The 25,395-nt window shown below is 35.7% G+C and overlaps 1 protein-coding gene across 9 annotated transcripts in view; it reads right to left on the minus strand.

Moving 5' to 3' along the window:
• The window catches only part of sema4d (sema domain, immunoglobulin domain (Ig), transmembrane domain (TM) and short cytoplasmic domain, (semaphorin) 4D), a 71,694-nt gene that overhangs the window by 22,035 nt on the left and 24,264 nt on the right, over positions 1-25,395 (minus strand). For 7 of the 9 annotated variants that reach the window (XM_088909982.1, XM_088909981.1, XM_088909984.1 and 4 more), the window contains exons 3-4: positions 17,719-17,819; positions 722-855 (exon numbers count right to left, since the gene is read on the minus strand). In XM_088909982.1, the coding sequence (XP_088766108.1) occupies positions 722-818 (97 nt within the window). In that variant the 5' untranslated portion in view covers positions 819-855; positions 17,719-17,819. Of the gene's footprint in view, positions 1-721; positions 856-2,928; positions 3,049-17,709; positions 17,820-25,395 lie in introns of those variants that run through there. The other 2 variants (XM_088909977.1, XM_088909980.1) reach the window with 2 other exon arrangements.

Below are 25,395 nucleotides of genomic sequence, written 5' to 3' on the forward strand. Positions count from 1 at the left end.
ATTAACACTGTTTAAGATTAGGAGAAACCAAATTGCCTCAGTCTTTGAATGGCAGTGTTATCTATTCATGACATCTTTTCATCTGCGAGTTGTTGTATGAGCACAAATGCTCAGTTAACACACAAAGTAAATGTGAATTATTCATGCAGTATTTTTCAGCACAGCCTTTTCCCTTCACTTTTTTATTTCAAAAATAATAAAGAGAGTTTGGTTGTTCACTATACTTTACAAAAGTACATAAAAGAACTTTTATATGCCGACATTTTGCCCTACAGCACAGATTCATCTACAATACTGTGAGAAGTGTCCTTTTGCTTTTGCAAACCCTGAAACAAACAGACTTTCTGAAAACATTGAACATTATGTCAGTGAAGACACCTGCTTGGAGCATGGAATCAATTAGTTTAAAAGTATTAAATTTACTGTCACACTATGGGATACAATATCACCAACACAGATTAAGCATTATACCAAACATTTATATCAACCACAGAAAAAGAGTTAACTTGCTAGCACCCACCCCAGACCCATCATTACCCTTAATGTAGAAAATGCTTTGAGATTACTTTAAGAGATTATACATAAAATAAAGTTCATTGTGTCACTAAATACATATGTTAAAATGCATAAAAGCAATAACTTTTTGCTTAAAATTTCAAAAGCTCTTATAAGGGATTTTTTCCCCCGAAAACAGAGAATGAGAATAAATCAAAGATCATACCATGATGTTTCCAAGATGTCCTGGGCATACCAGTGGGACCCTCTGTTGACACCTCCAGAAGTAACCCCAAGAACATGCCAAGAATACTTAAAGCCATATTGGACTCTGGAATCCTAGACACTGTGAGATTTCCTCTGCAGTAAAAAAAGCAAATATTAGTACATTTGCTGGATAAGACTCAAACCTTTTGGTAAAAAGCATTTGTTCTTGACAAGGTAATCCCTGAGATGTACGTGATCATACTGTGAGAATGAGTCTGTACAATTCTGCAGCACAGCACTTCCTCTTTACCCTTTGTGACAAATGTCATTACCACAACATCCTTCTAATTTAATACAAGTTTCCACATAACCCTGTATGCTGTTTGTTTTTAAAGAGACAGCTTTTAAACCTACTTACTTTTAAACTTACCATTACCATCAAACAGACAAATGAGTGACTAACTTTTCTTGGTACAGGTTGGTAAAACGTTGATGACTTAAGTGACTTAACCAACTTTCGTGAATCTCAGGTATTTTAGCAACACAGACAAAACAGAAAAGAATCAAACAAAATGACAGCCCATGAGCAACTTGTACCCAGCCCATCCCCCAATACCCTGGTACTAATCAAATGAGCATATGTAAGATCTGTAGAAATAAAATATCACAATGCTGAATACACACATCCCTTAATAATCATAGAATGGCACAAAACTGTCAAAATCTGAGCTGTTAAAATATGCTGAAGATATTCACAATTACTTTCACAATGTAAAGAAAGTTAACTAACCCGGGAGAAACTATGACTTTCCATTACTGCTGGGACACAGAAGAGCTATTTCTGAAATGGCATCTACAAAAACGAATGCTGATAACAAGCCAAAGTATTCAACAGGAAACACATGCTCTCCAATATGATAACTAAATAAAACAGTGATTTCATGTGTAGCATACAGCAGTAAACTTAGTTTGACTATTCGTATGAAGGATTGTAATTATTTTACTCCTACCTACTGGTAAAGGATTTGGTGTTGCAGAACACAGTAAATTCTAGAGCTCTGCTACACAGCAATGTAAACAATTTTCAGAAGGAAAATATTACACATGCAGTCAAAGACAGAAATGCAACAGAGGAACCAACATCTGAACTACCTGAGCCATGTTTTCAAAAAGCTGAATCCACATTAGTCATCAAATGGACCTTAATGGAAAGGTTATGTTTTCTGATAAATAAAATATACTGAAGCGCAGAGCAAGGCTTTTAGTCCTTTGAGCTCTGTGAATACCAACAAGCCATTTCAATTGCATTCAACAGATAAATACTGCTTAAAAACATCTTCTAACTACGTGCCGGTAAGTGTCTACATAACATTCTTTAAGCTAACTTCATACCTTATAGAATTTAGAAAGTTCCACATTACTCCTTAATTCTTGTGTATCATGCTCTCTTCCTCTTTCTAACTTCAATGATTTTTGTAAGAAACTAATTTAAAATGTGTTTTTGACCATACAAGTTCTCTAACAAGAATGCTAAATATATCTCAGAGGACTTACCATCTTTCAACAATAATTACACGTACACTACTTTGTCTTGCAAAAGTCTTTCAATAATTAGCAGTTATATTATTAACATGATCTCAAAATCCTCTAGATTCTTCTACTCTTATAGCTTTGCTTTTATTACAGCTTATTTTGGGCAAAAAGAAACAAAACTTGTCAATTGGAAAAGTTTAATTTAAATTTTGTTGTGATGAGCTTGATCATAACAAAAAACTTAACTAAACACATACCAATTAAATCAAATTGCTGATTTTAAAAATCATATGGTCCCGTCTACACATCTAGAGAGCTGAAAGGCTAAGTTTTGATTAAAAGATGTCTACCAGGATCAATTGATCTTAAAACAGAATGGTTAAGATTTCTGTAAAAGGAATTTCCTAGAATTTTGTTTCTGCATAAAGAGGGTAAATTACTGAGCATAAAGAGTAAAATAATGTTCAATGTCTTTTACACAGCAGTTTAAACCATAAATCAACATGTTTAACTAGTGGATATCTCCCATTTCTCCCATATCTAACACTGCAAAAAAATGTACTGTAGGAGGAAAAGGTCTGTCCTCAGTGTGTCTCAGTCCTGCAAAAGGCCTGAGAGTCAAGTGTGTGAGATTTGGATGCTGCTTATATTATATCTAACTGGGTAATATCTTGCCTTTGTATCAAATCTCACCTGTCCTGGGTATTTTACAGAAAGTGATGTCACCCTCCTTGAAAACCTGCACTATGTAGAATTTTCCGACAGCACCAGTCAGTGTTTGTTGCTGTCTAGGGGGAGGTACTGCGTCTGCTCTGAACGTGCCAGAGGCCTTGGACAGATCAGAGCTGTACCTGTCACAGCCCTGATATCACCCGATATTCATTTCTTTCTAAAAAAACAGCAAGCACAAATTTTGTAACAAGTTCAAAACAAACAGTAATCTATTTACTATTTACATTTATACATGTATGTCTGAAGTCCAGGCAAAAAATAGCTATGAAGAGCAGCAAAAAAAAACAATTACAATTTGTTCCTTTCTAGTTATCCAGTGGGCAGGAACAGCAAGATACTGATATTATTTTTCCATTGGAATGCAGTTGTTACAAAATAGATTCCATAAAGCGAACTCCTTACTGAAAATTTTGCCAGCCCTACTCAAAGTACTGTTAGTTTTTTTTAAAAGTCCATGTAGATTGAATTGAGATAAATTTAAAACTTCTCCTAATTGTTCTTCTTTCCAAACTGCAATACACAATGGTAATAGTTCTTTATGTGCAGAAGAAAACGTTTTACTCTCAACACGCAAGGCTTCACCATATAACTTGTGGGTTTGTTGGTTTATTGTAAGCTCTAAACAACTTTATCGAGCTGTGTTGGATAATTTTGTTACTATCGATTGTGTGACAATGAACTATTTATTATTTTTGAATGCTGCACTTGATTAAACTTTCATTACTTATTACTGGTAAGGATCATAACAACCCAGAGGCTCAGAGAAGCTTACGATTTCAGGACTCAAGACAGGTCTTCAACCTGAACAGAATGCTGGTGTCACAGAAACACAGACAATGTATAGCATACGTGCATTGAAAGCAAGAAAGCAGAAATGAGCAGAGGATGGAGAGTTTGAGTGCAATGTGTGAATTTCAAAGAGTAATGAACTGGCTTTGACATTTACATTTGCGTATAGTCTGGCTTCTGACTATACTGAGTATAAGAGATTCTTCTTACCCAAAAATAAGACATTTCTACCAGAGTCCCAAAGGTATAAGGACACAGAAGAATAATTTTAAAAAACATAATGACAATGCAAACTACCAATGATCTCTACCTACATGCTACAGAAGAAATGCAATGTTATTTGATAACAAATAACTATGACTATTTAAAATACTAAAATATAAGGTTATTCACAAAATCAGAACATTTTAAGTTCACTGAATACTGAGCCTTTGAGAATGCCCTATAACTCCAGACTATAAAACAAACTAAGCTAAACCTGCTGACACCTCTGCTTGACTAGCATTAAATATCATCTTCAGTTTAACCCAGACTGAAATACGAGTGGAGTAGTGTTATCTTCAGCTCTACTAATAAATTAAGTAAAATAGAAGTGCTGTAAAGTACTTGTACATGCTGAAAATGTTTTCAATCATCAGTGTTTTCTGTGAGAACATTCACTGATCCTCAGCAAGGTTTATATACTTTAGTTTAAGCCCTTCAAAAGTCCTCATTATCAACAAAGCGCATATGCTGCACAACATTGTTTAAGATATTGCACCAGAATGCTTAGTGCAGATGATTAATACTTAGTAAAAAGCATGCCAGAATCTGCAAAGTATGAGAACCAGCTGGAAGAAGAATGCAATTTACTTTGGGGAAAGAGATTGACATCAGATGTAGTGGCACACGTTTTGAAAAGCCGTGCATTTCTTGAACGCCTGCATAAAAAGCATACCTCTCTGGCAACAGAACATAGAAATCTGGTGGGTGCAAAAAACAAAGCAGGACACTGGATTATTTACTGCATTTGCTTTAATTTCCGTCTTCTCACATAGTATGTCAGTAGATTGGCAAAAAAAACAAGCATCTCAGAAGTTTTGCAGTCTTCAGGTCAGACGTGAGGTACATATGGTTTATAAACACATGCAAGTATTTAAAGGGCCTCCAGGGTTACAAAAAAACAAGACAGGAAATTCTCTGGTAAAAATTAATCTTTTTCCAACTCGTATGCAGCTGTATAGAAGCTAACAAACACTAACCACATACCACATATCTTAGTGGGAGGTACAGTATAGCTCCACTCATGCAACCTGTGTGACTAACAGCTTGCAGGCAATTAGCTAGGGTGAAATACCTTAACGAACCAGCAAGAAGCTGATCAAGAAGGAATAATTATTTCTCAGAACCAGGAACGAATCATGGCAGCCTCTAATGGAATCACAATGAGGCCACACCTCGTAGATTAAATGAGTTTCTGATTGGAGTTCCTCTGCATGATGAGCAGCTAGCAGCACACGATTCCTCGACAAGCAGGTGATGTTAATTTCAAAACTGTTCCATAGTGTCATTCTCTGTGACAAGGCTGAAAATGGAATCACTCCAATGTTCAGCAGGTACGGATAGTCCACTTCAGACACACGAGCATGTTTATCTAAGAACTAACTTCTGTATGATCAGATATATCCTTTTCATTCCTCTTACAGTTTTGTACCAGGCACACTGCTGCAATATAACCTCTTACTCTCAGGTGGTGTCAGGCATTAAGCATTTTCTATAGCTCCTCTGGCATTAGTGCCTAAATCCTGTGAATGTCCCTCAAACTAGCAAAACACTAGCTTGATAACTGTTTCTTGTTTTTGTATGTGATATCACTGTAAATCTATTCACAATCTTTGGGCATATTGCATTTGTTTCTCCTATTACTTGCTTTAAACTCCTTAAGCTTAATGTAAACAATGTTCATTTGTACTTATTGTATATGATATGTGACTGCTTATGGTTCGTTATACTTGTTCTGCAATTGACCAGAAATATAAATTCAAAACCTATTTACTGATATAGAAGTAGGCAAATAGAGTATGCTAATTACTTGCAGTTGTGTACATTGAAAATAATTCCAACATTTGTAGCATGTCTGCCAACAATTGCCATCTCTGTTGTGATAGTAAGAGATAGTGCCAATTAACAGATACACATACAAAACAGTACAAGTTTACACCATATCTCTTAAGAGTGGAGAGCACAGTTTTGAGAGTTTTTGAAGCACAGTTTTGTCTTGCCTAATAGGTTACATCCTACAGTGTTTAACTTATTTTCTTTAATGTTGGAAAACACCTGTGTTATATTTCTCTTCATGCTATATTATATTATTCAAAAGATAAGAAGATACTGACTACTAACATGACTACTTCATGTTATACATGATAGTACATGACCATTATAGTCAATAACGTGAACACCATTGCTGTAGTGTAACAACATTTTACAGATTGTTCACTGAAGCTGGTTAAAGCTAAGAACATTAGAAAAATATCTGCCTAAATACATTTCAACTTAAAGAGAAAATGCTGTTTTCTCTTTTGGCTTTGGACTTTGATAGTGACCCAAAAAGAACCAGTGATCTCTTTGCAACCAGGTTTCCTTGTTTTCTCTGGTTTTAATTCTCAGTCAATTTGCCTTTACAGTTCATACAATATAAAAAGTTACATCACTAAAAAAAAGGCTTATTCAAAAAATGAAGTAAAAATAATGATGACACTTGGTATGATCATTATAGATCAATTAAAATCTAATCTATTTTCAATTAAACTACTACAATGCACTAGGTAGACCGCATTTAGAACATTGTGTACAGTTTTGGTCACCATGTTACAAAGATAGTACTTCTCTGAAATCAGTCCAAAAAAAAGAAGCCGATACTTTCCCAGGTTTAAAGAATGCCCTTCTCCAACAGGCAAAAAAAATCACTGAATCTTTGTAGTCTTGAACAAAGACTATGAAGAGACCTGATTTATTCAAAATCTTCAAAGGCACTGACAAAGAAAAACAAATGGGGTTCTTGAGAATAATCCCCAAAACACGATCCAGAGAACACAAGTGGAAAGCAACATTTCAAACCAAGAACAGAAGGGACTATTTTTTTCTACTTGTTTTTTCAGGGGACGTCTGGAACAAGCTATCCAGTCATGTTGTCGCTTGGCATCTTTCATAAAATGCTTGGATGAAATCCTTAGATTAATTAGTGACTAGCAACCTAACAAGCTAGATGGCTGCTTCTCACTTATAACATGTATTGGGGTTATAAATCCATTAACCAAAATGAACAAAATACCCACAATACAGCTGTCTTTTATATTTACAGTAAGAAATTAGATTAAAAGCAAGCTGAAAATTAAAAGTCCACACCACAAAAGTTAATGCATTGATATTTAACTGTTCATAAGCTTAAATTAGCAAGGTTTTTCTAACGTTTTTTTTCTACTACAGAAACAAATTCACATCACAATTCGAAAAACCCCACATCTTAATTTCAATACAATTTTAAAACAATATTTTTTATCCAGTACTTAAATTTCATTTGTCATTATCTTTCAGTATTACAAGCAGAATGGCAGGACGTATTTTAGTTGTTTTTTCTCTGCCAGTTAAAATGCCAAGAAACATTATGAGAAGAGTACACCACACGTGCTTCAAACGTGTAGTTCATAGCTGTTTTCCCCCAAGGATTTTAAAGCATAAATACTCCTAAAGCTTAGTGTTTGCTACAGCACCAGTCACCCACATGAAGACATGTAAGAACATAACTGCACACAACACTAAAAAACACTCTAATACAACACATGGTATTACAAAAAACAAAAACAAGTAAAACACAAAATACTCTTTTCCAATATCCTTTTAGGCAGGACATAGCATTTTTTTAAAGGCTAGGAACACTGGGTAGAGCAAGAAATTCAAATAATCACAAGAACTTTTATAGGTAGGTAGACCTTTCTACCTAGTGATGGTAGTTCACCTGAAATGCTCTTTGGGACAATCCCAGTCTACACATATTTTACTTACACTACTAAATTTATTACAGAAACTAACTGCACAGCAGATTATAACTCTTTAGATGTCAAAAGACTTCTGCTATTGGCAGAATAAATTATATCTTCGGATAAACAGAACACATGTAAATTAAAAGAAACACCAGTTTTCCAAACCTGGATTTCTGCTTTTACATGTGTACTTTCAACTAAAAAAAACGTTTTTCCCTCTTCATGCTTGTGAGGAAATCTAAATGTCTAAGACTGATGACTTCACCTGACTTTTGTTTCATCAGTGGACTTCATCAGGAAGTCAGGCAGGAGTCAGGACTTTACTTACTGTAGGAGAGGCTTCTGTTGGCTACTTAGATATTCACAGCTTGCCAGTTTCTTTTCCCATGTCATCTGTGCTCTGTGGTTTCAGCCATTGAACAAATATCAGCGAAGACCCACTCAATTTGTTTTTAGTCCATACTGCGCATAAAGTAATAAAGATGTGCAAAGTATTTTTACATTGCCTATTGCCTTACTCACAGATTTGACTTTGCTTTGGCCTCATAATCAAATCAGGTCAGACAGCTGACATTTCTAGATTGAAGCTGGTGTTTTCATACAGTGTTTTAATCAATATACTTAATTACATTTTGTTTTCATTTCATTTCATTTGAAAAACACATTCACTGTACTTTTATGTAATTTTGAGATCACACAACAGTCTATTAAATGAGAAAGCTGATATATCAGTATATGAAACCACATACAAATACTTAGTAGGGATGCTAACTGCAAAGTCATGCATTCCCCAGAAAAAAAATGGTGCAAAGGACTTTTCTTTGGCACTTCCTACATTTCAGTACTAGTTATTGGTCAGCCAATATCTACAACCTGTGATACTCGGATTTCTCTAGTGCACTGGGGCTTGGTTAACTGTGGCAACCACTGTCCTTTCACTTATCACTACTGTTGCACTTCTCTTTGCCCACATATAGCTGGAGTCAGTGTGCAACAATCCTTCTGAATCTCAACAAAGTTTAAACTGACCTTTGGTTTACCAGCTTCCTTTATCTCTTCTTATTACTTATCAAAATGTCCTAAACTTTGGTACAGGTAGCAAAATAGTAATGCTTAAAGACAATACAAAAACAGGATTGGCAAACAAAGTATAAACTGTAAAGGAAATTCAAAAGGGTTTGAATACAATTCAAGATTCAGCAAATATCTGGCAGATGGTTTTTAATATAGACAAATGCTGAGTATTACATGCAGGCAGAAAAAACAAACTATATATACAAAACGGGAATCACTAAGCATGAACAAGCTACATGATGACACATCATTTACATCTTCTACACAATGTGGGGAAGCACTTAAAAAGGCAAACAATATTAGGGGCCTACAGTTAAAAGCATAGAACAAGAGATTTGAAAATTGCACAATGTACTACTAAGACCTAATTTAGAATATGAATGGACCCGATTCAAGTTTTCAAAATCCCGAAAGGTGTTGGAAAAAGCAACCCAATGGACTTCTGTAGAACACGAACCAGAGCACACAAGTGAAGACTAAGGAAAAGTCCATTTAAGACTGTGAACAGGAGGCAGTTTTTAAACAAAGGGGGTCTGTAAAAAGCTACCTACCCACATTGTTGAAGCCAATATCCTGTTTTTTTTCTAAAGAACAAATTAAATCTGTGGATTGATTAGCTACAATAAAACCAAACAGGCTATATGTAACACTCTTACACCTCTCCCCCACCAGTCCTCGGCTCATTTAGATTGCAGACCTCAAAATAGAAATAAATTATTTCACAATTTGTGGACCGGTGAGTAAACGCCTCTCTGCCGATAGCCCTTCCTCCACTAAAGCACTCAGCTTGGCCTGCAGCACTTAAGCTGTGTCTGTTGTCATGTCATGTGTTCTCTGAATGACCGGCCCTTCTCTCCACCATGGTTACCTGTTCTTTCTCTCCCCTTCCATCCTTCCTTCTAAACTCTCTCACTTCTGTCCTTTTTATTCCTTTCAGCTTCCCTCCTAAACTCCTTGTAAAGTTCTCTTCTAGCTGCCAGCCATATTCTAAAATTAAGACTCAACTTGTAACATGAACATCCTTAACAGCATTCCAAGATATTGTACCCCTGTCTATACTATATATAATTTCTGAAATATGACTTTTATTATAACAATACATATAAAAACAATCAATCAATATACACATGGAATACTAAGTATTGACTAGGATGTTAATTGTGTAATATGGTTATGTATGGTTTTCATTAAACTGATGGCCAGGTGTTTCAGGAATACTATGCTTGTCATTGATGCCAGCTTTGTAACAATAATTCAAATTATTTGGCGTTCTGCAGAGCTCTCAACTAACATTAAATGTTAAATCTTTTTAGCGGTCTTGCCACTAGTACAGTATATTGCTATCATAGAGCAATATAAACATGAAAGGCCAGTTATGTGCTTGGAATCAAAGGACTGATCTTTTTGATGAAAAGGGTAATTTATTTTGAAATGGGTGTTAAATAGATCAGTCTGCATGACCTGCTTTTAAGAGGTTGAGGACCTTCATGTAAGAAACTGGTCTGAATGTTTCTACGAATTCATATTATTGGACTGCACTGACAAAAGATCAGATGCTGCTCTGCAGTTCCGAACAACAAGACATGAAGCACATCAATATCACTGCAATACTGCCAACACAATATTTGTTGACAACATAGTTTATGGGGGGGGGGAAGGGGGTGGCCATACTTCAGTCGGGTAAAAGAAATGTCAACAATAACTTTCTTTAAATGGGTTTGTTTTCAGTCCGATAATGTGCGTTTCAAAACAAATTACAAATTATACTTAAGCCAGTTTAAAAGCAGTAGTTACCAACCTCGGACTATCATCTGGACGAGCCTTAAAAACCATAGAGCTGAAGCAGGAAGTATTGGGCACAGTGAACGTTACATTAAGGACAGTAAATGGATAGTCTCAAGCATAATTGCTATATACAAGATATATGCTGAGTTTGCAAGTTAACCCTAAGTGACCACACTAAAGAAACATTAAGGGTCAACCACACTTCAAAGGGTATCTTTAGCTAGTGACGTGATGCTTTTCAAAATAACACACCCAGCACAGTCAATTCCAGCTAAAACAATTGCACTTATTAGTATTAACTGAAACTAATTAGTTCTAAAAAAGAATTGGACTCATTAGCTTATTATTTGCTGAAGAATACTTTCGATTTCAAGTACCGTACAGTGGTGTTTTCTAGAACTCACATTTTTAGAGCTCAAAATTGTGAATTTTAGAATGGCAGGCGTGTAAAGGTGGCTTCCAATTTCTAAATCTGTCTCAACCCAAACTCCACTTTTACAATGGTAATGTTCCTGTAGTTGATTTCTGAGCTATGGCCACATGGAACTTTTTTAAAAAGAGACAGACATGCAAGCTGAAGGTCATTTTCAGAGAGCCAGGAAAAGGGGAAACAAAAATAGTTTTCCCCTTGAAACAGTCTTTTTGGAAGTGTAGATTCTTAATGGGAGAAAGCAAATAATTTCCAAATGTGGTAGCTTTGCTTTAAACAAGGAACACTATACATTAATTTTCTCATCACTAATTAATGAGATTAATTAGAAGACAACTAGACTACAAGGAGAGATTTTTGACCAAACTATGTGAAATCTAATGCAGTTGTTTCAATTTATAAAAATGCATGAACAATCATTTATACCACTATATAATATATTAAATGGGTTGTTGATGGCGCTCAATTACACACTGCAAAGAGAAGCACTGCCTGACAAGAATCCACAGGGTCCACACCTGCTCAGATAGCTTAATGCAGATGGATCAAGGGACCTTGCTGAAACACATGGTTGCCTTGCTGGAATGGGCAAGAGTGCAAGAATGATTCAGGACATCTGGTTCAATATTACTCTACCCATGTTTGTACTCCAGGCTTGAGTCTGATTTCAGTAATATCTTCCTTTCAAGGAGGGGTGCCAGTTCTCCTGTATTAAAGCCCAACAAATCACTGCCATGAAACACTGCTGGGGTGCTGCAGCACAAGTGCTGTATTTGGTGCCATTTTAATCCCTTCAAAGGAGGTCTGACAATCCTTGCACACCCAGTGTGTCCTTTCAGTTACCAAGAAGAGTCTGGTGATTTTAGTGGAAATCTGGCTTAGCTTGAGAGGCTGCTGACCGTCCCCAAAAACTACTGAATGTCCTTAACAGCAGAATTACATATAAAGAATTATAAACATCTTTGACATTAAAAAATCTTTAAACAAAACTGAAAAATGCACTAAAACCAGGTCCCTGGTAAAATCTTTAGGATGAATGTAATCTAATGCCAATAAACAGATAAGCCCTAAAATACAAGTGCAACCGAGTGTTATATGTTTGCAACATTCAGTTAAATGCAGTTAAAATATAAATCGGCAGATACTATTTTCTTGAAGTAAATCCAACCTATAGCCCAAAACAGCTTAAGCATGTAACCTTCTGCTATTTTGGGAAACTTGAAAGAGCAAAGGCAATTTGAAATTCTGGTGATGCCGCTTCTTATGATGTCCAGAAGCAGCTGCCTGCTTTACCACAGTAGGTACTGACTTATTAACAGTTACAGGAGGGTATCCTATTTAGCCTTGGTTGACCAGATCCCTTACAGCCCCCCTTAAGCTCTCCTTGACCTATTACATATTTTCAATACACAGTGACGAAGCTGGTGTGTTAAAATTCCAGTGTTTCAGCCCGTTGGTAAACAAGCAATGAGTGAACGGCCTTCAACAGCTCCTGCTCGCAAGGCCTTTGTATAAAGGATTAAATAAAAAAACATTCTAACTGTGTTTTCTGTGTTTTTCTTCCCATATTAATTCAGGTAAAATCAATAAATTATTCTGGTAGCAAGTTGTGAACCCATAATAGGGTAAGCTATTTATTACAGTCTTGTTTATTACAGTCTGGGCATTCAACATATGCAAACAGTAGCACTTGAAGAGACAACGACACTATGTCAATTGCCTTTGAAACTAGGTTACATGTGAATGTTGTCTGGAAAAGTGTTCTATCAAAAAAATATTGTGCATCACCTTAACCAAGAATTTGTTAGTAAAATTTCACCCTAATATAAATGAGGTCTATGCATTTGTTAGTCAATGAAATTCCACAAATTCAAAACACTAAAAATAATTTCTTGTTCTAGATACAAAGTATTGTATGTGTTTATGTGTTACGTCAGACCTCTTTGAAGAACACAAGCTACTCTTTAACCATTATTATAATTATCTGCTGATATAAACAATTGTACTGCGAGTGCTGTCCTTCAAAGAAATTTTAGTATTTGTTAAATACTATCACACAATTAAAATGATTTAATAATTTTATAATTATTTTATAATAGAATGCATTAATGCACTGTTCAGCGCAGTAAGCAGAGAGATGTTTTCAGCTTGGCTAACACTTCACAAACATGACCTAGAAAGTTTGCATACTGGGAAAATGAAGAGGTTCAGTTTTTATCCACATCATTCATTATTGATTTGACAGTTTCCCCAGTACAGTTACATTTTAGGCTTTCTTTCGTTGTGAATTATTCCAGTTTTGCACTGAACATTTGTGCTTCTTCTGCAGTTTTTGTATGATTCATAAGAACTCCACATAAACCCATTTTCTCACAGGTTCACTTGGATAAAGCACCAACAAACAGAGGCTTCTCTTACATGCCACACAGTTCACAGTCCAATTTATTTCAGCAAAAAAAAGATCCGGGTTGTGAAAAATCACACCATGCTCTGATACTATCACATAACACATTTAGTTTTTCTTGTGCTGCAGTGTTCCACTTGACATTCAAAAATAAAATACAAATACAGTCCTTCATTTGCGCAAGTTCCGAAATCTAAATTCGCATTAGGTCATCCAGGATTAGTGTTAATCAGGGTCTGTGAATCTATTGCCATGAGCTTCTGTCCAAGACACTTTTTAACAAAGTCAGTCAGATCCAAGCATTCCCCCACACCACTTTCTACTACCTTGTGAAAGCCGGAAAAAAAAGATCTGGTAAATAATTAAACATTGGATTTTACAAATGTATTTCTCTCTCCAACCTTTTCTAACCAGATATCAAAGGAGGTGGAGACTTAAACTTTAGATTCATTTCATACAGAAGGTTAACCAAAATCACACATACAGTGTGCGAATTACAGCTTCATTCTCATCCACAAAAGAATCTTCCAGGACAAACAAAAATGTCAACACTAGGCTGTCCCACAGAGTAAATTCTACATTTTATCGTCAGAATATTGTCATGGAGATTAAATTCATGTAGTCATCTGTCCCTGACCAAGAGAACAGCAGTTTGTGAAATGTATTATTGCTGATACCCATCTTCTATAAGTCACTAAGCCCTTTACTTTAATCATTTTCTGCCATGACTACCCCTTGCTCAGTGATTTTGAGCTCCTTCCTTTTGGGTGTCATTTCATACTACCCAGATTCAAATGCAACCTTTTATTTCCTTGACTATTAACCTGCCTGATTTGAAAAATTCATTGTATATTTTACTTTATTTGTATATTTATTTTCTTTTTGAAATTACATGCGTCTCTTAAATGTTAAAGGGCTCAAATTGTGTTCAATGTATTGTTTACCTGCCTGCAAAGCAAATTTCCCATCTGTGACAATGAATGTGAACCACACTTTTAAGGAAGTGACCTGTCAGGACTCTAAAAATACTTATAATAGTCTAACCAAAGTATTGTTTTTACCGGTTATTCTTTTTTCCTTAGCTAACATTCTTCCTAAATACTGTCTTGGGTGGAGCGGTGGCTCTGTGGCTAAGGATCTGCGCCTGTGGCTGGAAGGTTGCCAGTTCAAATCCCGCAGCCGGCAGAGGAATCCTACTCCGTTGGGCCCCTGAGCAAGGCCCTTAACCCCAACTGCTCCAGGGGTGCTGTACAATGGCAGACCATGCGCTCTGACCCCAGGCTCTCTCCCTGTCTGTGTGTCTCATGGAGAGCACGCTGGGGTATGCAAAAAGACAAATTCCTAATTCAAGAAATTGTAAAGGGTTAATAAAGTGATGTATTATTATTATGTGTGAAAGTTAGAGTATTACCATAAGGCTTATAACAAAAACAAAACACGCAAACTGGCTAAAACCAATCCGTACTGTTCTTTTGAACTAAAATATTTTTTGTTCCTGACAGCTGTACTGTTTGCTCCCCAATTGAGATTTTGGTTACTGCATAATTATTCCTATTCCATACCCTAAGGCATATGATTTTTTTTTCCAATTCACAGATATACTTGGACAGAAAAATTAGATACTACACTTCAGACTAAAGCCTTCTTAAAACTAGCCAGTGCAGATATTTAGCACATTCTGGAGCATAAATTAAGCAGACTCACAGACAATGACTGAGTTAAAAGAAGAACAGGTGAGGAACAAAAAAAAAAGTCAACAGATCATAGACATCAAAGAGAACGGAAAATTAAAAACTAATATCTGGTTCCAAAATGACAAATTTTTCCCCTATGTATTTTCCATCTGTCCTGTCTTATATAAATACAGCTTGCTTACATATTTAAACCTCTGCAATGTGATCATATACAGTAGGTAGTCAGGAATTTCAATATAATGTTATATGTTAATATTTAACACAAGTTAACACATTTAATGACGTAAAGTCAAACAATGAATAAAAAGTGTAACATTCACACTTTAAGGAAAAAATAGTCTGTCCAGTTAAAGTGTTTTAAAAAGACTGATTCATAACCACAACCCAGCTATGACTAAGCAGGTGTAACTGTGGACCAGTCATACCCACTGTCTACTGCTCTCAATGTCTGAACCTACAGTATACTCTTCTTAAATATAGTCAGTTCTACCAATATTTTTTCAGGAAACCAGCTCACAGCTCCAAATCTCATACTTACACAGGACAAAGAACATACAGGCCTATTCTGATATGAGCTCGTCAGTCCATATGCTTGTTATTCACACTGTTGGCCCACAGCACCATATATTCAATAGTTATGGCACCACGGAGAGGAGAGGTGCAGATTTCATGCATTAACACTGCAAATCCAAACGTGTCTAACAGGCTACAGGGGTCTTTGATGTATAAGCAAGCCAGTTATACTGTAAGTGATTTCAGCCCAACCAACAGACATCAGTCTTTGTCTATCTCCTGAATCCTTAATCCAAGATATGACCATACACTTGATCCAAAACAGCAATGTCTGGGTAAAAAAGCATTCTCCGTAGTCCCAAGAATCTACTGGCTGACTTCTGCACCCCTCAGACTGCTTATCAACCTCTTTATGCAACATTTTAGTTCTTGACAGATAAATATTTTTGAAAGCAATCATTAAAATTCATTCATTGCTTAACTTGAATACTGTGACTAAGACTAGATTAAGATCATTCTTCAGACCAGTGAAGATCATGTGTCTGTTCTACAACAAGATAACAAGGCAGACCGTACTGTACTTCTCTCTTGTGGTTACACATACAGTGTATGAAAAAAAGACAGCAAATTTATTTGTTCAAGAAGAGGTATTTTAATACAAATGCCTGCAAATTGTTTGATTTCAAATACGTATTTAACAGTTCTTCAGGAAACTGTCTTTCTCACACAGAACAGGAAAACACAAGACTATTTAATTCAACACATTTTCGCCACGCTGTTATTCATGATCTAGCATTTGTTTTGAGTCTGTGATAACCAAGACAAATCACAGCAAACACTAGAATTTAAATGGAGTGAATTAGCCTCTGTAAAAGAAAAAGATTGTTTTCCAGTTCAATTGGTGACACTTTCTTTGTGAGAGGCTATTAGTTAAGGAACAGGGTGCAAAGTCTGGTGTGGAAAACAAATGATGGAAGAACACTGAATGTTGCTTTACAAATTTATTTTAAAAAGTTTAAAAACTTAAATAAATGATAAGCAGGTAACCATTTTCTGAATTCAAGAACAAAATGATTGGAAGAATTTAAAGTGCGGAGAGTAAAGGAAACCCCTGACAAAAAAAAACATTTGAGAGAAGGAAGTTGAAAAGCCTCAGATGAAATATTCTGAGCAACTAGCATTGCCTTCTTAACAACCGACACTGAAAAGGGTATTTTAATTTTAATGGTGTTTCACACCACTGGCCCACCTACATTGTTCAAACACCAACATTCTGGTCTTTGGTCCAAATGAGCCGAGCACATTTCAGTTACTCAACTGAACCCTTATGAGAATGAATAATATGCTTAATTAGAAACTGTATGGTCATGAAAACCTCTAAGTTTTCAATTACTTGCATTTTATTGTTAACAGGAAATAAAATGTTAAAATGTTGGAAAGAATAAATGCATAATAACTGAAACATGCATTCATTTAAACACCACTAAGTGAATTACTTTTGGGGTCATGTGTGTTAAAAAGGTCTAATGTAACTGATTTATGTAGGTAAGAATCCAGGAGGTTAGATAAAAGAAATGTTACCCGGGTTAGCAAGGGCCTACTTCAGTTTTAAATGCAATTCCTGAATCTATAGTAAGTCACCATACAACTGAAAGGCAGACCCAAGGGTACAGCTTTGAGGAAATCAGAATTGGGGACAGCACGATTTTATGTCGACTAGAAAATGATTAACTTATTTCAGATACAGGAGTGACACTAGAACAAGGGGATATTCCTAGTCCACAGTATAAACAGGATTTAGTGTAGGATAAACGTCTCTTTTGAAGTGGACGTGGAATGTAAAGTAAAAATGTCTGGTTTTGTAGCTGTGGTTAGCCAGAGCTCTCTTTACTTGCACATAACGACCAAGATACATGCTAAACTTATTCTTGAGGTAAACAAACTTTCAGCAACAAAATACATTGTTCCATGCATAAAAAAGAAAGGAAACTTACAACTTTATGTTAACATTAATAAACATGCAATATTCACTTTTCCAACCTGTCTTCTTGTGACCTTTTAAAACTGCTTTACTCCGGGTTGACCTACACACATGAACTGATGGGACGTTCTTCCTTCATGGGAATTATAGAATTTTCATGCTACGGGGAAAAAGAAATCGAACTTATCACAAAATGTTCACATTTCACTATAGGAACCATGACATCAGTGGTTACGTGCTAGGGGCTTTTTTTTTGTTAATGCAGACCTTAGTCTCTGTGGCCCAATTTACATTAGAAACTAAAAAAATAAATAAAACAGGAAGGTAGCTTATGTCAGTCAGAATGTAAAATGTAAAAAAATACCACCACAAAGCAAAGACCATAAGCCCAAGCACATCCTTTAATGAAATAAGCCTAGTAAAAATATATTTTTTTCAGAAGTAAACTACTTTGAAAAGACAATAGCATACAATTTAATAACTAAGAATGCTACAAACAGCAAAATAAGAATAATTTTGTTCAAGAGATACTGTATGACTTTTATTAGTATTTTTAAATGTGCAGTTTTATTGTTTTGTAATTGTTATAATATTAACATACACCGCATGCTAACCCCTGGGATTACAAGAGTGGAATGCAAAAGAGCTGTTAGCCTTTATACGACTTATTTCAGATTTACCTGCATCTGGAATTTTAGGTTAATTGTATTTAACATCCCCTTTGCTCTTATGGTATATGACACAAAAAAACAACAGCAGCAGCATAAAATAAAATTAGAAAAAGTGTTTTGTCATATATTGGACATAAAGTAACTCCTACTGGTACGGAAGCCCATTGCTGCCACCAAGGGAAAAAAATCCTCACTCTTATCTTGGAATTACGAGAAACATCTCGTAATTACAAAAAAATTATCTTGTAATTATGACTTAGTAATTCTCGCGTACTCTATGTGCTCACGCGATAGCGCAATTGTTGTATAATACCTATTTCAAGTAGGCAGCTACGTCAGCATGCTTAGGCTGCAAACGAACACGTTAAAGGTTTATTCCATGTTGAAAAGAGAAGAAAAGAACGTTTTGGCTGTGAGGGCTTCACAGCTGAAATGTTGTGTTACTTTTTTTTCTCCATTTATTCCATGCTTTTTTCTCTTTATTTATTCCATTTTTATTCCATGCTGAAAAGAGAAACAAAGTAACAACATTTCGGCTGTGAAGCCCTCACAGCCAAAACGTTGTTTCTTTTCTTCTCTTTTCAGCATGGAATAAACTTTTAATTTATTCCTTTCATACTACAGAGCTTCGGGTATTCATTCTCATGGGTTTGCGCCCTCGCGGCTCCCATCAGTTCGGCCCTTCACCACTGGGGCTCAAACCCAGGTCTCAGGCAGCACTCAACAAGGAACCAGCCGGCTGAGCTAAGGGGAGATCTCCCCTCAGCCCGGCAGCTGAGGTCTCTGCTATTCACAGGGAAGGGCGGGTGACGTCACCTCGCTGGCAACCGGCTCGCACAACCTGTAATGTCGGCGTGTCCGTTACAGTACCTATATCGCTACATGCGGACTTACAGTTTTAAGCAGTGGAAGTGATTGCACGTGTAACTGTTCATAACGGAACCATCATTGCTTTGATCTCTAAATCCCACAAAACTTGTCCTCATGCTTGTAATGATTCTGTTCATATTTGCTTATAATTGTAAGATTTCATTATGACTAAACCCCAGTCGAAATCCGTACAAATTATGCAGCGCTGGACACAATCATAAAACCGAAAGTGCCAGCCAAGTTCACCGTAGCTTCTACATGTGTTCAGTGCACAAGGTAACAGGTTGCACATACACTGACATAAGCATTGCTATCTCGTAATTATGAGATAAGGGGGCAATTTTTTTTTCCCTTAGTGGCAGCAATGTGCTTCCGTATACTGGAAGAGCAAAAAATAACATTATGAATTATTATATTTTCAGTGAATGTTTATAGTCTTAAACACTTTACACATTATAAAATAATATATGCAGTGTTGAGATTAAAAAAATGATATTAGCGCTTAATAATTTATATGTAGCACAAAATGATAAGACTTCTCATATGCTTAATACAACATATACAGTTAATTGTAATAATGTAAAAACGGGTAGGGTCTCGAATAACCTAACCCCTTCGCCTCCACCACAGTGGAGATGCTATAAACCCAAACAGAGCCACAATTTTTTTTCTCGCTGTCCAAAACAGAAGTATGAAAGTAACCAAGTCTAAAAAAATGTTCCTCAAGTTTAGGTTTCTACCTCCCAGCACTCAGCACTTACTATTTGGCATTCAATTTGTACATTATGAAATTAAGAAGCCGTTTTGTTCTGCTTTTTACGCTATGACATATATATAATGAATTATTTAAAAAAATTCTAATTCAATAATAGTGATCATCTTTTACAGGTGTTTCAATCAATAATAACAAAACTACTGCTCTCTCATGGAGCTAGCAGTATTTTTTATATTCCATAGAATGCCTATCAAAAGCCTTTGACAGTGTACCAATATAAAAGAGATTTAGATGATGAAGGACATTTCAACACTTTTGAGATGGCTCATGATTTCAAGACTAAATGACAGCCTCTTTTGTGTTCTGCACCTGCCACAGTCTCACAACAGCTGTAGGCTTTATAACAGTGACAAGAGAATCCCATTCAAACTGAGAAAATTTACTACGGTCTGCATGACAAAGGGCAAAATTAAGCAGGGTGCAAAAGTTACACCATCAGGAGTCAATAAGATTTCACAAACAGCTTTACAGATATCTCCTTCTAAGAAAATGCAAAACAAACACCACATAGGAAAAGCAAGCAATAAATACAAACTCAATTAAAATTAGCTTAATGATTGTGTCCCACCCAGTAATTAAAAAAGCTTTACTGCAATGCTTCAGTATGGACCAGAACAGCATGCAAACCCAATTTCTTGGTTTTTCTTTTATACGATTGATATTTATATTTTTTAAAATTTAAGTTTTTTTGTAATAAAAATACCTTATGACACTGAAGCACAGAGCTGGAGGCCTTAATTATGAATATAGCTCTACAGAATGGTAAATCACAGTATGTAGAAAAAAACAGATCTGGCTAAATATTGGTAAATCACTTAATGTTCCATTAATCCATAGGCAATGGGAGTCTGGGATAGTACATGGACAATTCAAAGATAAGACTGCTTTCTCTTTTTGTAAGGCATTTAAACAATTTAGAATGACATTATTTTCTGAGGCAAACTGCTTTCAGTTATTGATTATACTACTGTACAACTTTATGCCTTGAAATCACCTTTACCAGCAACCAAAAGTACTGGATGGACAAAATATTTCTTATTTTCTCATGTTCTTTTAGAACTGCATAGAATCTCAACATTATTGTTCTTGTGTTCAGCACCTTTCATTTCCTAATGAGTAAATTCCATTATACAGTATATATATTTTACTAAACTGTAATCAGCTACTATCAATTACAAAACAGATTTAAACAGATAAAGATATCCTTAAATGGTTAAAGCTGCAAAAAAAAACAAAATTAGAACACTCATGATGCATTTTAATGCTGAATTTCAAATTAGCTGACATTGAGAATTACAAAAAAGGATATGTGTTGTAACTATGCTCTTTATGATCTTCGCACAGAGTGCTCTGCCGACAGCACAAGAGAGAGAAACCACCTCCTGGACAACAGTGCTCGTGGCTGTGTTTCCTTATGTTTCCTGAACAATATGCCCCTATGGTGGCCTGAGAGGACATTCTGCAACTCCCCTGTCTGAAAGCTTTGATCTAAAAAAACAAGCACTTGAAATGTGACACGCACACAGAACATTACTGCCATTTCAGAGATGCACCCTCTTCCTGGCTCTTTATTGTAGATGTAAAATAACTGTTAAGTGGAATTTTAAGTAACCTGAATTTATGTATGTGATTCCACCAATTTTCTAAATGCCGGTAAGAATCTGAGATTATCCATTATTTAGTAGACCAGAACTATCTATTAAATGCAGTTAAAAGCATTTCAAAAGGATGCATGCAATTCCATCCACATAAAACTGGGATAAAACCCAATTCACATTCCGTAACTAAATTTATCTTGTACCAAACAAATAAATCTGCACCATGACATGCATTAGAAGAAAGTTAGTATAAATATTTTTCAATATTAAAGTTGCTACTTGCTATGTGTTTTTTATTTTGGAAGACTACTGGAGCACTGCTGGACCCAGCAGCTCTGTTCAAAAGTGTCCAAAAAAATCCAAAGCGAAAAACCCAAATTTCCGGTATCTTACTTATACTGTTATCACCCGATAAAAAATGAGAATGATAGGAAAAGATGTTTATAATGATGAACTATTACAATAATCAGTCTCGGTGTGATACTGTTGCAGTAAAGAGCTCTGACACTTTATAGTGGCAATGTCATGGTTGGATGACAATGTACCCTAGGGTCACTCAACTGTATTTCAACAACAGCAGTGAGAATCTGTTAGGCAAGAAGATTTAGGTCAACAGAGGTTGACAAACCCATGATATTATAGATTTGCAATTAAAACAAAAGCAAAGAGGAGTATGGTTTGCAGAATGGCTATACTATCTACATTGAAGTGTAAAGTCAAAATCCATAAGATTGATTTCTTGTGGTCTAATTTCTGTACATTGACCCCAGAAAAGGAAGTTTCAGGATTTAACTCCAGGCACAAAACTAAGCAAATAAGAATAAAAAAAAGTTACTTTCTGACATTTTCCTTTTTGCATCATTGCGTGTTCTATTTCGTGATTGCCTTCACAACTGTGGTGCACAAATCAACAAGATTTATTTAGAAACAACCTCCCATTCTCTCATAGATATGATGGACTCATTGAAAGACATACTGTACATTACATCCAGGTGTAAAAAGTTACTAAGCTACATGGTATCAATTGTATACAATAAAAACTAAATGAAAAACTATAAAAACAATAATTAAGAAAACTCAAATCAAACAGTTGTGTTCCTCAATAGTTTGACATGCAAGGTTGGTTACAGCAGCAACTAACAACTTCTTTTGTATTATCTTACAGATAGAAAACTATATTCTGTGCAGTAACACACTTTCACTTGAATTCCATTAAGTAAATAAAAATAGATTTTTGTGAATTCTGACAAGGTTTTTTCTCACAATGGGACATCTTTTAGAAAACACATCTTAACTAGCTTTTAAAAAAAATCATGTTTTTTTTAACAGCAAAAAGAAGAAGTTTATCAAAAGGATGAATCTTCCCAAACTGAAGTTTAGCAGTTTTGGTTCACACCAAAATTTTAAAATAAGAGACTGCAATGATACATTCAGAAAGGCTGCCAGTGGCCACTCTAACCATACAAAGCCAAGCTGAGTAACAGCAAAAAATTTAACTGCCTTGGTAATAAGCACCCTGAGGGCCAGAGGAGAAGACTTCCAAATTCATGAGCTTTGGAGGTCACAGGTCAAGGATTACTGCACCAGCTAGGGTAACGGTTTTCTTTGACTTCACCTGACATTCACATTTAGCTAAATGTGACCCTAGCTCTGTGGAGATCTCAACTCATTTAGGGCCATCAAGAGTCACACCAGCAGCCATTGATATTGGTAAATAGTAAATATCTCCTATTATCTATCAACGTATCAATTCCAATATTAATCAACAGAATATATGCATTAAGAGACATGTAGATCCACACATTTCAAGCAGTTGTAGCTCAAAACACTGTAGTAAAAATATTCAACCAAAAAAACATCTGGACAAATATGACAATACTACATTGTCTGCAAGGAACACATGATTCATGAATTTCACTACTCTGGTAGACTTATGCTACATAAAGAAATGGTGAAGAGAATCTACTTCTAGGTGACTTGGCTGAGAATATCTGCCAGCTTACTGAGGGGGGGGCTGACGATTTATATATTCATTCATGGAGAAATTAGATGACTATGTAAACAAGCCCGTCAGCTTCGCCTGACAGCTACTTGAACCCTGAACCTTTAAGATGTGTGGCCTTAACCTGCTGCATCTCTATCACAAATCAGACACAAGCACTCATACGTGAGGTGGCTGAACATGCTAGCCTTCTTGAGAGACGGCAGGGGCAGCTGACTTAACATCCTAGAACGGACTGTCACGATTCAGATGTATAATCATCCTCCTGTGGTGACAGGCCTTCCAGAATTACAAGCACTGGGGGCAGGGGGAGGGCTACTAGGTAGTGCTCTAAATTCCAGTCTGGTCTTCGCTTTCAATATGCACTGTTCACAAGTAACCCCACCACCACTAACCTAACCCCCTTAACCCTAACCCTAGTAACACATTTCCAGTTAATATGCCAATAATTAAAATTTTGACTTAGTGAATGTTCATTGTCTTTTCTTAGCCATTTTATTTTTTCTGCACAACTGCCTTCTTGAGACAAGGTAAAAGTCTCTCTCTAGAGGGAACAAGAGCCATAGTAATTTTCTCAAAAAAAAAAGATTACAGAGATTTGAATGTTTGAACAAAAAACGCGATCAGTACTAAAGCACAAATGTGACATTAGAATTAGCTTAATGTCAACATCGCTATCAAGGAATTTAATACACCAAAAGGTCCTTCACACTACCACTAAAAGAGGAAAAAATGTTTACCTTTATTTTTAAAAAAATGTACTATCAGTATTTCCTTGACAAGGACATCTTCTAGACAGAGTTCTACAGTATTAATATTAAAGAAGCTTATTTCGTGATTCCACCTTCTTCAAGGTAGAAATACATTATGTTATTCAGATTTAAGCAGCAATATGTATATATTCTTTGCAAGTAGGAAGCAGAAAAGAAAGCACACGAAGTGTTTATCAGGAATCATATTAACACCTGACAGAGTAATTGTCAGCCTACTGACCGCTACATTAGAAAAAAAAATCTGTATGTGAAGGACATATTCTGTTTAAACACAGAATTAGTTTTTTCAGACTAAAGTCTAAATCGCCAAACCCCAAGACAGCATGAATTTTAAACAGTGCCATGGAGAGAAAAGCTTTGTTTTGTGGCAGTGACAGGGTCAATTCCTCACTTCTTCTTAACTTCCTTTTGGCAGAACATTTATCATTCTTCCAGACGAACAATTGTACTCAAACACTGACCAGCACAGGCAGAACAATGGACAACTAAATGTGGCCCTCCATCACTCCCAGCTATGGTTGCTAGGATACCTTTGATCCTTTAGGCAGCTTGTCAAAGCTCATCACTTATTTAAAATTTCACCATGAAAATGTTTTCTTGTTAATTTTGACTTCTAAATTTTCCAGTTTTTAAAGATGACTTTGAAATGCAATGTTTTGGAGATCTTTTCAGCTTTGTATTAAAAAATCAATCAGTATCATTTCCTAATACCTTTTTTATACAATGTTATCTGCTTTCTAAACTTAAGCACCTTCATATTTGAAATTATAAAACATTTTTTACAAAAATGAATTCCTTAATGCATACTGATGTCTAATAGTGTTAAGAATAGTTAAGAATAAAACTTAATTTTAATTAGTTAATTTTTAATAGCTTATTCCATTGATAATTTATTTAAAAGTTGTCTTTTAAAGTCAGTTACAAGTTCATTAGAAACAAATAGTAAATAAAATTCAATGCAAATCACACTGAGGATTTCATGTAAGGAGTTAATGTTGATATGTGCTTTCTTGTGCTATGAACAGGTGCTGCACAGTATGTAGCACA

Source organism: Atractosteus spatula, chromosome 3 (assembly GCF_055471065.1).
Source record: "Atractosteus spatula isolate fAtrSpa1 chromosome 3, fAtrSpa1.hap1, whole genome shotgun sequence".
Taxonomy (NCBI): Eukaryota; Metazoa; Chordata; class Actinopteri; order Semionotiformes; family Lepisosteidae; genus Atractosteus; species Atractosteus spatula.